This window comes from Passer domesticus, chromosome 5 (genome assembly GCF_036417665.1).
Source record: "Passer domesticus isolate bPasDom1 chromosome 5, bPasDom1.hap1, whole genome shotgun sequence".
Taxonomy (NCBI): Eukaryota; Metazoa; Chordata; class Aves; order Passeriformes; family Passeridae; genus Passer; species Passer domesticus.
This window is the reverse complement of record NC_087478.1, coordinates 28669330-28682435: the sequence shown is the minus strand read 5'-3', so window position 1 is coordinate 28682435 and position 13106 is coordinate 28669330. Positions and strand designations below refer to the sequence as shown.

At 39.7% G+C, this 13106-nt stretch overlaps 1 protein-coding gene across 6 annotated transcripts in view; it reads right to left on the bottom strand.

The window, feature by feature from the left end:
- The window catches only part of ANO6 (anoctamin 6), a 78738-nt gene that overhangs the window by 23734 nt on the left and 41898 nt on the right, over nt 1-13106 (bottom strand). For 3 of the 6 annotated variants that reach the window (XM_064422500.1, XM_064422497.1, XM_064422499.1), the window contains 4 exons: nt 11611-11739; nt 3605-3670; nt 1750-2028; nt 1272-1385 (listed from right to left, as the gene is read on the bottom strand). In XM_064422500.1, the coding sequence (XP_064278570.1) occupies nt 1272-1385; nt 1750-2028; nt 3605-3670; nt 11611-11646 (495 nt within the window). In that variant the 5' untranslated portion in view covers nt 11647-11739. Of the gene's footprint in view, nt 1-1271; nt 1386-1749; nt 2029-2123; nt 2182-3604; nt 3671-4302; nt 5750-11610; nt 11740-13106 lie in introns of those variants that run through there. The other 3 variants (XM_064422501.1, XM_064422498.1, XM_064422502.1) reach the window with 3 other exon arrangements.

Sequence of the window (13106 nt, the reverse complement as noted above, 5' to 3'; positions counted from 1 at the left end):
GGGATGCAAAAAAATGAGTAATATTTGTAGAAATTTATCTGCTACTTTTCATTTTCAGCATAGCTGATATGTATAATTTAAACTGTATAAAAAGACAGTCAATAATTACTAGTAATACTGACTCCAAGTTCCCCATGCCATGATAGAAATATCCTGCAAGGCAGGTTTTAAATCTTTAAAAGGAAACTTTAAAAATGGCTAGTCACAAATTATACGAATTCTATTCTGTAAATCTGTGATTACTTACAAGAAACATGGTTTGTCTTGATTCTGCCTTAAAAATTTCTTTGAAAACCTTGGAGGCCTCCTAAATATTTTAAGCCAAGTCCATGCAGCTGAAGCAGTTATCATTCCTGACCTCCCATGTTCTCAATGTCTCCTTGACAGAACACACCTTGGACACAGAATGGTGGCTCTGAGGGGGACAAGTTGGGATATTGCAGTTATGCAATAGATAAAATACAGAAAATCAGCCCTCAGTCTTTGCTTACTTTGCATTCACAGCCTCACATGGAGTTTTTTCTTTGCCAAATATTCTGAAATCTGGTTGTTTTCTCCACAATTTTTTGGTGCTATTGCTAGCCCTGGTATACAAAATAATTTTCAGTATAACTTTCTTTTTCAAATGATATAATTTAAAAAGGTTCAGAAGTGTAGCTGCAAAAGCTGGATTTGTTATTATTGCAAGGTGAACTTGAAACCAGTGAAGTTTTTTTTCTGCAAGATTCTGACACCTGTGAGGCATTGGACTGGCTGGGCAGAGTCTTCCTACAGAAACCTGAGTCTCATGCAATGTTTGGGAACCAAGGGAGTGTTTCTCACGGTGCAAGACTTTCACACATCCTAAAATGAGATTTGTAGTCTACATCTTTATCCACAATGTTGATAGGAATTTTAATATTGGAAAATTGCATACTAATGAAACATTGATTTAGGACTGATAATGCAGTGGGTCATGGGAACTATCAGTCCAGGTGCTTTACTGAAATACATCTCCCAGGAAGTACAAATGTAAGAACTCTCAAGTGATATATATTGTTTTTCCTTTATAGAAATACGCTTTTAACCAACAGTGCTTTGGTAGAAAATCTCTTTAGCAAAATCACATCCTATTCTTCTATGTAGATATAATACCAGTCCAGGAATAAGGCAATGAATATATCCTTTGATATACCTAGAGGATATATATATATCTAGATATAGTTCAGACCTCTAGATATAGTTCAGACCTCTGTTTCAAAGTGTACTTTAGTTACAAGCACCAGACTTACATCATGAAGGGGAAATGCTGCTTTGTAGATTCCAGTGTCCAGTAACTTGTTAATGCCAAACTTTTTCACATTATTTTTTGTTGCATATTCCACACGGGACAGGATAAAATGAACCTGAAATTAAAAAAAAATATATATTTGTGTCCTTGCAACCTGAAAGAAATAATATACAGCTATACCTGTCTCAGCATATAATCAAGTTAAGAAAGAGTAATCAGTGTAGACAAAATTAATTGCACAGGGTGTACAAACAATTCAAATCCCTCCTTTAAATTCAGGTGGAAAAGAAATAGGATAAATATAAGTAAAGTTTTCCTTCTGGATTGCCCAGGCTAATTCACAAATCACACAGCACTGTTGCATCCCAAACATTTTTAATTTTTATAGGATGTTCTACTGCATCAATTACATTGATTTGATAAAATGAATAGTTTCTTTTTATGCTATAAATAATGCTAGAAATACTCCATGGACTTACAATTCGGCTTCTAGTTGCAGGATTGAAAAATGTGTCTTTGTCTTGGATGTAGAAGTTGGACAAATGTTCCTTTTGAAAAGGGGCAGTGAAAAACTCTTGCTCAGGTTTGATGATATTTTCGTCCACCCTGAAGAGTCTACTGAACCAGTTGAAGGCTGATTTTCGGGTTTTCAGGTCATTCTGTTGCAGGGGCAATTTGATGTGCATAACCTCGGCGTACGTGCACAGCACTTCCCAAGGTGCATGCACTTTCACAAAAATAAGTTTCTCATCCAAAACCTGAGATGAAAGAATATTGAAAATAAGTATTTAAGCATTTTCATTTTAACAATTTTTGAACTATTTAGACTTTTCTTTCTCTTTAGATGACCTACTCAAAGTTGCATTAATTGTCCATCCCAGCAAATATATCCTTGGCTTCTGTAAAAGCGCTGACATGAGGAAACATTCAGGCAGATGAAGGCATATAAAGATATATAAAAAAAGACAGTTAAATCTTCCCTTAATGGTTAATGTTTACATCTCTGCAAAGTATTTTACAAAGCAATTTAAGTGCAACACTTTGCCCATACAGGGTCATTAGGACTCTTTTTTGCTTGTAGTTTGACAGGGCAGGCATGGCTCTGGAGCTGCCAGCAACTCCCCAGCAGCTCAGTTACAACCCAGTGTGATGGGAGCAGGCTAGGCACTCATGGGTGCTCCTGGGCAACAAGAATTCCAAGCTTCCTGGAGAGAATGGGGAGAGGGAAAGAGAAATTAGTTGAAACTGCTGAAATAGACAGCATGGGGCACATTTGCTCCCAGTGGAAATCCCAAACCCACAGCAGCAGTATGCAGTGGGAACCCTGACAGCCACTCCTGCCTCCTGTCCACATGTGGCCTGTAGACCTACTGCTGCTCTGCATTAGTGAGTGTCAGCCACATGACATTTCCTTATGTAGCTCATTGGCTCAGGAGCACTGGCCAGATATCTGATCCAGCCTGGGGAAATGTGCAGTTTCAAATGTTTTTCAGTCATAATCACAGCAGAACTACTGAAGACTGCAATATGTAAGTATAGCATCAGGTCTGCAGCAGCCTTCCAGAGAGCAAGAATTTACTTTCTTATGAATGTGAAGAACCAGACTGCATTCTTGGACATGCAGCTGGAGTCCTCACCGCAGACAAATAAATTCTGTGATGCCATAGATTCTAATTTGGGAGGAAGGGGCAAAGTGACTATTTCTGAAGCTCTCTATAGACTACCAGACAACAACAAATTTAGACTGGAAGTGATTGTCCTGGAGAGGGAGACACAGATGGAGCACTGCAGCCCTGCAGGGCAGGAAGAAAGAGAAGGCATTCGGAGGGGCTCTAACCCTCCCTTCCAGAGCCAGCAGCTCTGCAGCTGGTGTGCATTTCCACAGTGCTCCTGAACTGCCTGCAGGCGACATCACAGCCTTTTGAGAAGCAGGGTCATGAGCTCTGCACTGCTCTCCTGGCAGGGCCATTCTGCCCCAGACACACACCAGCCTCCCACCTGTACTGCACAGCCAGAGTATGGCAAGTACCCCTCTGCAGGGTACAGACAGTCATTTTTATCTTCCAAGCTCTGAGCAAACATGACCTATGTAATCTCCCAGCTGCATGATGTAATCAATCAGCTTTGCTTCTTTTATTTTGCAGAGGAAGGAGCAGACATAAGTTTAAAAAGATTTTGCATCATATCTCAAAGACACTGCTAATGGAAGAAATGTGGGCCTATTTTTCTTGAGAGGAGAGAAATCTTACAGTGAATTAATATATCCAGTTTCCTTAATCCCAGAGGGGCAGCTCTGCTCTCAGAACAGCCATTCACACAGAGAATAGCACTCACCGACCTCGTCGCTTCTAGTTGCAAGCCATTGTTTATCAGGTTTGACTCATATACTTGTCTCTTCCTCTGTTAAAAGATATTAAACACTGTAAAACATCTGTTCCAAATTTCACTAAAAAATGTATGCATAGAAAAATGGAATTGCTTCCCAAAACCATCACTGTTATCTCTATAACACTTGATAGCTACTGTGGTGATATGTACAGTCCTACCTACTAATTAATCTGGATCAGGTTTTTTTTGTCTGATATGTAATATTGCCCTCAAATGCAATTGTGGAGAACTTATCCTCTCAGTTTCTGGTACATTACAGAAGTGTGTGACTCAGATTTTGAAAGTTTGTAAATCTACTCCTGAAATTTTGATCTCTTTCAACTTTAGTCACTAAGTGAACTACATTAATCTTCCTTTACAAAATGTTCATCTCAAATGCTTTCCATCCCACTTTCCTTCCAGAAACCTGTAACTTTATGCTTCTTTCACAGTAATCATATGAGTTCACACAGTGGTTCAAACTGTAGCATCCCAGTATATTTTAGTCCATGGACTACATCCCCAAAGGAAGAAGCTGAGAGCTGTAGCACTTGTAGAGTCAGTGGTGCTATTCCAGGAACATTTAATGTCCTCAGAAGAACACAACAAGTTTTTCTCAGTAAAAATCAAATTTGTGGATCATTTAAATTTCATTTCATAGTTACCAGCACTTGGCAGATAGTGAGTTACAAAAAACCTGAAATGTCTTTCCAATCTTGAATCTGCTTCTCCATACAGATGACCTCCTCCCAAGAAACACAGGAACATCCCCTTTCCCCTCAAATACAAAATGTACAATTCCATAAGGGATTTACAAGAAATTTTGAAACTCCATGTGAAGCAATCAAATTTAAAAGCTATCTGCACCAACTGGGTAGTTTCTCAATGATTTATTTGTTTATGTGAGTCAAGGGTAGCCATCTCTCCCTGAGCTACAGACTGCTTGTCAAAACACCAGCCTGGGTAATGGGGGGCACCTGTAGGCAGCTGGGGCTGGGAGCTCTTAAGTGAGCAGTTTGCTGGAAGAAGATGAATTTAATGCACTGGGGACTGAGAGCTTTATTCCTGTACCAGGTTAGGCTAGGGCTGTAGTGAAGTTCTCAGAGTGACCTGGGCATACTACTTTCTTACTCCCAGATTCCTTTCATGCCACTGGCCAATTTCTTTGTTGATTAATATGAGCTTAAAGGAATTGGCATCTCCTACTACAGGAACTTAAAGAAGAAGGACCCAGTGCTTTTTGTCATGTGGTTCTCTATAGCAATTCTAGCTGCCTTAAGATCTGTGCACAGGATCCAGACCTGTTGCTGCTGTGCACGACCAGAGTCAATGAATGACCCTCTAGATAAAGTCTTGGGAACTTGGATAGGAGCACAGAAAGCAGTCCTCAGGGCTAGACTCAAGGCTCACCCACTCTAGAGGCAAAAAGATGCTTCAGCAAATGGTAAAAATGGTAAAAAGATGCTTTAGCAAATGGTAAAAATGGTAAAAATCTTCAGAAGTTCCACAGGAACAGGTCAGTTGTACACCCAAGTAAGTTTCATCCAGTTCTTGAATATTTTAAGATGGTTATAAGACCCCAAACAAGAAAATGCTATTTTCCCAAAACTTTAGCAAGTCTTGAAATGAATAATTATAGAACTGAATAACAACATGAAAAGCCTACCCCATTTATAGCTTATTATTTCCCAGCTGAGCAGCTGCATGTGGAAATGATCTCAATGGACTAATCTAATATTTTGTGAAAAAAGTATTTTTCTTATCTGTTTTGGGTTTTCTGCCTTTTTATTCCAGTGAATATCACCTTCTACTCAAGCTAGGCACAAGAAGAGCCAAACATTTCAGTCTGTTTTTTTTTTTTTCCTCTCATCAATACTTATCACTTTTCTCCTTATTCCTTGCTCTTTCAGGACAAAATCACAACCCTAGACTTTGACAGCACTCTCCATGGAGGCATCTCTCCATGTCTCAATAATTCACTTGGCTATTGGAGACAGTATAATACTGTTTATATTTTTATCTTGTATATATATATGTGTGTGTGTGTGTAATAGACATTTATGATGTGTACATCTAATTATCTTTGTTCTACTGACAGCTCTAACTTAAAATCACAAATGTGAGTGTTTTTCTTGCAGTAATATATTTTCTTGCATTTTCAAGATATTCACCATTTATTTCATAGATAATAATGTTCTCCAGTCTCCTTTAAAGCTAAAGGTTTTCAGCCACCTTGGCTTATAAGAAAACGATGTAATGATTTCCTCTGAAATTTTTGTTTTATGAAAACTCAACCCTCTTATCAGTTCATTAATATACGTAACACACAACACACAGGAGTTTGTCACTCTAGTAACTCTTCTGCCATTTCATCCCACCTCTTTGCTTCTTCCACATTCACGTGGTTGTTTCTAAAGTGAATACTATTTAATCATGAAAGTATTTCAACCCAAGCAAATAAAACAGGCAGGGGGTTAAACACCTGTTTGATTTTCTCTCTAAATAGCATAAAAATAGATGCAGAGCAATTCTCATTTGCAGAAGTCTAATACTATTAAAAAAAACAACCTTTTAATCAGATTCCTTTAATAATTGATTATGGCAAGGAGTTCCCCAAATTAATTTTGCCCTCAAAATCTTAGATGTATGTTGACAATATTAAGGTTTCTAATAATGCATAAATTCAAATAGTGAGAAACAAAGCCTCTGGGAGGCTTTGCTAATTAGGGGCTTTGCTATTTTATATAAATGATTGAATTATGCGTATAGTGATCTATGGAGGAGCTAGACTTTTACCCAGAGGAGTCCATAGTGGTTTTGCATTGACTGGGGAATACAGTATGTAGATATAACAGTTTATTAGGCTGGAAGGTGGAGACCATCCAAAGTTTATTTTAGTATCTGGCATTTTGCTCAGCTACCTGCAAGGATAAGTTGCAATAATAAAGCAATCATGGTAGTGCTTCTGATCTAAATCTGACATAGGTTTTGATGATTGAAGGGCTAGTCAATAGACTAAGTCACCTAGCATGCATAATCATACACAGTCTTAAGAAAATGAAAGCAGAATGCAAGTAAATGCCAAGTATTACAGGCATGTGGAAGGATCAGCTTTTGCGAGCTGCTTTTTCACCACGGTGCTTTCAATTTCTGGTGATTGTCTTGCCAAGTTGAGGAAATTAACAAGATTGTGGGTCTGGAAATTGGTAGCAGACCGGTAGCACCTTTCCCCCTGTGTGTTGTAAATGGTAGGGAAGACTTGCTTTGATTACAGAGACAGAAGAATGCCAACTCATATCTTTGCTAAATTTCTTTTGTGCAAAGAGAGAAGTTCCCTACCACAATATCCATGTGGGTTCAGGGGAAAAATCCTAACTAAAAAAGAGACCTTGAATAGCCTCCTCTGCCTTACCTGACAGGCAACAGATAAATCACAGTCAATGAGAGAAAGTACATGGGGGCCAAAGCCTCCTCTATGGAAAACAGCTGAAGGAAGTGAAGAGGATCATTGTAAAGATATTAGCTGCCTCACAGTTTCTTTGATGGTGTTTGGAAGCTTTCCTCAAATTCCCAGCTGTCAGCATCAGAAAACTAATTGATTGAGCAGCTCTGCTCTGTAAGCTTCTTTCCCTTACATTTGAAGACAATCATAAAAATACGAAGCAGGACATGCTATAGAGAATAAGCCCCCAAAAATGCAAACCCAAACAACTCCAAATACATATTTTCTGATATACCCTTTGATTTTAAGCCAGCCTCATGGTTTTTTGCAACCTGATCCGTGACCACGCAGAACTGGTAATACTGCAGTCTAGCCCTGCCCTCAACAACAGCTTCCAGCCACCCTGTTTGGAAAGACCCATTTTTGACCTATGTTGTAACTGCAGAGTAACTCCCTCCTTCTATGTGTCTTCATATTCTTCTGTCATCCTTCCTTCCAAAGTTGTAAAATTTGGGTTTGTGGTTGCCCCAGGATCAGAGGTATTATTTCAGTGAGTTTCTGCTTCAAAACCAAACCATCCAGCTGAGATGAAGGCTGGTGTGACCACCCTCCTCCCAGTGCCAAAGGTCCCTTCCATATTTATCAGACTTCCTGAGCAGGTTGGCTGAGCACACCACAGGCATGAGCCTGTCATTCTCTACTGCCTCAAATCACTGCATAAAATGGCACAGAGATACCCTTTTACCTGTAAACCCAAGTGCTGTTCTCTCACGGCAGGTATGACACATGCTAAGCTGTGGGAAAAGTATAATTCTTGTTTGAAAAGTTACCCAAGCTTACTTTTGTTCACTTTTTAAATTATTTTTGTGGTTTTATTGTTGTTGGTTATCTGAACTAGACAACTATAGAGGCGGGAACTGTTCATCATTTGCTTATGAAAACAAAATTCTCCAGCTCTGCTTAAGTTCTCTGTACTTAAAAAGCCCCAATGAGATATGTGTAATACTCTCCATGAGTGATAGTTTCATTCAACTTGAAAAAAAAAAAAATCATCTATTTCTGGGAAGCACAGATTCCTCCATGGCTGGAAATTAAGGTTTTGCCCACATTCCAATTTAAATTATTGACAATCTTTCTGTTTATTTCTGTTGGGGGGAAACAGATGGAATAAAATGACATTCTGCATTGATTTATCTTGAATTTACCTTTCTGGCCCTGATCCTTTGAGTTTCAACAGTGAGCTCCTTTAGGACCTCAACAAATGAAACTGGTATTTGGGAGCATTCCTGAAGAGACTGGCAGTATTAAAATTCTATTCTGATGGTAACCTATCCTGACAAATGGGGTACATAAATAGTAGATTTAAAAGATACGCTTTGTGCAAGAATTTCAATTGCTTGCAAGGTACAGTTTCTGGAATCTTCTCCTGGCAGTCTCATTTTTGCTAGTGCTTGCAAAATTAATTGTATACAAACTTTAAAAAAGTTTGGAGTTTGAATTGAGTTACATATTTGAAACTTGTCTACTAGCTTTTAGATCTATAAATTATGTTAGATGCTTCCCTGAGGTTGTCATTTCATTAGTTTGACTTTGCCTACTCTAAACCAGATTTCAGAAACAGATGAAAATAAGAGAAACCCTGTGGATCTCCAAGAGCTTCAGAATCCCATATTTTTTTCCCTTCTATCAAATCACACACATGTTTTATTTCCTGCTGTCCTCTGAGCTACTTTCCCAAGAATATTGCTCACTACTATAAACTAATGCTGAACCATTCCGTTACATTTATCCAAATATTCAGAAAAAGAGCAGAAAGCCATTCAAATCCAATACAATGATACTCCCAGGATCTGAGTCTTCTCTTGCTGCAGAACACGTGGATCTGTGCCCTGTTTCTCTGAATTCAGTCAATTGGATGTCTAGGTTGTGGTCTGATTTTCAAATCCTTCTGTCTAAATTCAGTAAGAATTTGGGGACTCCTCCACATTCATAATGTATCGTAAAAAAAACACCCACTGCAGCACACAAAACATTTCCCTTCAGAAATCTACAGATGTCCACTAATAATTTGAATTCTGAAGCAACTTCCACATCCTGCTGGTGGGGTGGGGTGGGGTGCTGTGTGTGTCAGGCAGATTTTTTCCCAGTGACAAATCTCTAGATTTCACAGACTTGTAACATTGCACACAATAGCAGAAAACTTGCTCCTGATTCCAGTGACATGAGGATGTCACCCTATGGGAAGAGACTTCATTAATCTTCTATTTTTCAGGAAGCTGGAGTTTCCAAATTTTGTGCACAATAAAGCTCTGGATAATAGCTCTATAAAACTGTCAGGGAAATCAAAGAAAGAGTAGCATGGGCAAGGAACCTATCTGTGCTTAAAGCACCCTGAATTACACAAGATGCTACTTATAAAATTTGGCATTTTCAGTTCATCATTGATCAGACAGTGTATTTAAAACTGATTGCACATGGTAATGCTCCTTATTTTGGTAGCATTTCATCACAAGGGTGGAAGTCATTTGTCTCAGAAAAAATTACAACCAAATAAAAAACAATGTGGGTAAAGACAAGCTATAAAGTGGGCTTATGCCAACATTGATAAGATCTGAGTGTATCTTGGACAGCACCAACCCCACACCATTCTGGGAACTGTGATAGGCCAAAATGTTAATTTCCTTCCTGAAATTCTAAGGTTGTAAAGCTGCACCATAAATGTAATCTTAATTTCAATCTCAGATATAAGGTATACGTGTACAGCCCCCCTGTTGCTTGAGCTTCTGCTTATGCATGGAAATTCTGGTTTTGGCTTCCTTCTGACACATCCCAGTCACCCATGGCTCATGTGTCACTCTCCTGGCAGTACTCCTGTCCATACAGGTTTTGTTGGCCACTTTGCTGTCAGGCTGCACAGCTGGTTCTTGTTCAGCTTGCTCTTCACAAAAACCACTGGGGCCTCTTCCACAGAACTGCTCCCCAGCCACTTTGTCTTTGTCTTCCCCTTATCTGGTCACTTGTCTGATATGGTCCTGTCCTCACATGTGTTGCGTGTAGGCAGATTGCTTCCTCTTCCTCAGCACACCATACAGTCAACGTGGCTGCAGACCTTTGTGGAACTAAGACCTTGGAAAGTAAAGTTTTTATGCAAGCACCTACCCACAATCTCCTGGTCTAATTATTAATGGTTTCATTCTGGCTAATGTCTTAACATTAATGCTGCACTGAAAATACTACTCCACTGCTCACATTTAATTTCCATCACTACTTAGAAAAGATGCTCATTATATTTTTAATATATTTGGGCAATGGCCAAGTATTACAAACATAAATGTAAAATGCTAATTGATAAAAACAATTCTTTCCAAAGGGGCAGCTTTTTTGTCTAATTACCTCTTTCAATTAATTTATATTGCTGATCCTGTGATCATGTGTAATACAACATCCACCCACGGCAGGACTCCCTCAAACCCTACTAACGACATTCCTTATGGCTGTCCTGTTAATGCCAACAACAACACTGTGTAATGAGTATCAACCAACTCAGCTACGGGCCTTTTTACTCCTACTCTTCTATTTCCTAACTGCTAAATTATTATTTGTATACCAGCTGCTTTCAGTGGTATCTTTGTCCCTGCCTGTCTGTACCAGAGGCTGCTGCTGGAACATGGATTACTACTAAAGCAGAGGAGGATGTGGGTGGGCAGGTGGGGGAGTGCAGATGCCACGGGAACAATCTCATGGATGCTTATTTCTCAGACAGTTCAGTGGAATGGTAGAGCTCGTTTTTGTGACCCTGTGTGCCATAATGAATGCAGTCCTGTGATGGAACTGATCAAAGAATAATAGCTGAAATGATTAAAAAATAATACTTAATCTATTACTGTACTTCATTGATGAGCTATGGAGCTGTGGATGCTAAGGAGCATCAAGAAGTCGTTGGCTTGAGTCAGAAACTTTGCAAAGTCTCTAGCAAAGAAGAAGCTGCTGAAGTGCTAGGGGAAAGAATTATACAAGAAAAATTCTGGTGGCAGATGTGTAGTTATTTCCCTTAAACAACTTAGCTATGTTATCAGAAGTCAGCAGAATGTCAGCAGCTGTGTTCAGAACTGTGGTCTGGAACAACTGTTCATCCACCTCCTTTAGGTTCCTCTGAATACTCTGATTTTATTACCAAAGTCCATTAGGGGCCTAATTGAATCACTGTAGGTACAGAAAATTTTCCCAGTGTGAAGATCTTGGTGTCCAACTCTAACCTGACACTGGCATTTTCCTGCTCACATCTTCTGAAGGGTGGCCTCCGAGGAGGATGCTCTGGGGTCACCAAGCACAGGCTGACAGACACGATGGGCAGCGCTCTGCCCATGTACACAGCAATCCAGTGCCTCGAGCCCTGTTCCCTGCTCAGTCTGATGGGCTTCAGTCTCCCAGCTCCCAGCTCTGAGGATAGGTAAAGCAATTGCTGCTCTAGGTGAGGGCACCGTCCTTTCTGCCCACAGCTCTAACACCCAGTATATGAAAAATAACTCACCTTTTGCTTTTTGCGATCACTCCTCTTATGACTCATTTTTTTACTTTCATCTTCATACACCAAAACAAAGTCAATTCTTCGCTGCCCATCTTTGAAGAACAAGGAGTCAGGCTTATCATCAAAATCCACCTGAAAGGCAGGTGGCATAGGTTAATATGAAGATCTTAACTTGCTAGTTCCTTACTTGCCCTTTACACAGTATTTCAATGAACACAGAAATTCAACCTAAATCAGCCTTGTGTAACAGGAAGCCCCAAATGACAAAGTTGCACAAACAAAATAAAGAAAAATAAATTATTCAGAGGAATTTGTCAGGTCTCTGCATGACATCAAATCAACAGAACCTTGACTTAACTTTCTTGTTTAAATATGGTACATTAGATTTTCATAATGAGAGAAGCACTGGGATGCAGCACCAGTACCAAATAATGCATCTGTCTAGTAATTTGTACACCATCATGGACATATCATTAAATAGTTTGTCTATAAAATTGTTGTTGCCTGATGTGAGTCTCAGAATTAGTGCATTCCCATCTGTTCCCTTACCTGAACAAATGTAAGCATCTCTGCAATTACTAAAAAAAATAAAAACAAGCAGTAGTTTCATGCATGCTTGTACTTAAAATCACCACTGCCAAGAGAACAAAGAACATGGTCAGACCAGAGATGAGATCTCCAAACAGACACATATTATGTGGATTTATTTCTCATTTTATCTGCAACAACTCAGCAAGCAAAAACACATTGTTGTGTGCCACACATCCATCATGTTATAACAGATGCCAAAATCAAAAGTTTTAATATATCCATAAGCCATTATCTAGTCCCTGGAGGAAAGTAGGATAGATTGTCATATCCACTAATAACATCTTAATGTGCTATTTCATGCGTGAAACGATACAGATACTTTGGTGACAGGGAAACCTGAACGCTTGAATAATGATTTTGTAGTTTCTTAGAGTACTCGGGGGGCAGTCTCACACATTACCAGCCCCCTCCTTTCAGGTAATATGCAGCTGTAATGTTATCCAAATCATGCTATGTAATGTGCACCAGCCTCCCAGGTACTTGGCCAAATCCATCCATGCTGTTAACAGAGGCAGTGCCACTGGAGTAGATTGGTACCGAAACCTGAAGTGGGACTCAGCATGGCATTAGAGACAGAAACATCTCCAAAGCTGGCAAGGCTCCCACACGGAACTGCAGAGGAGCCTTGGCCTCCAGCTGACTGGGCAGGGAGGGTTGGCCAAGCCAGGATCAGATCAGGAAAAATGATACAGAATAATCTCTTGCATCTGCTGTGGATGTGGCAATGATTTCCAGATGTCCCATCCCTGGAATTCCCCTGTCAGTTCAGACCAAATTTTGTGAGACATGCCAGGTCAGGTTTTGGAGGTCTGGTCCACAGAAAGACCACAGAAATGTGGTTATGAAATGTGGTCTATGGGGTTAGAAACCCCAGCAGCACGGCCTGAAATGGTTGTTCTTCAACTGTG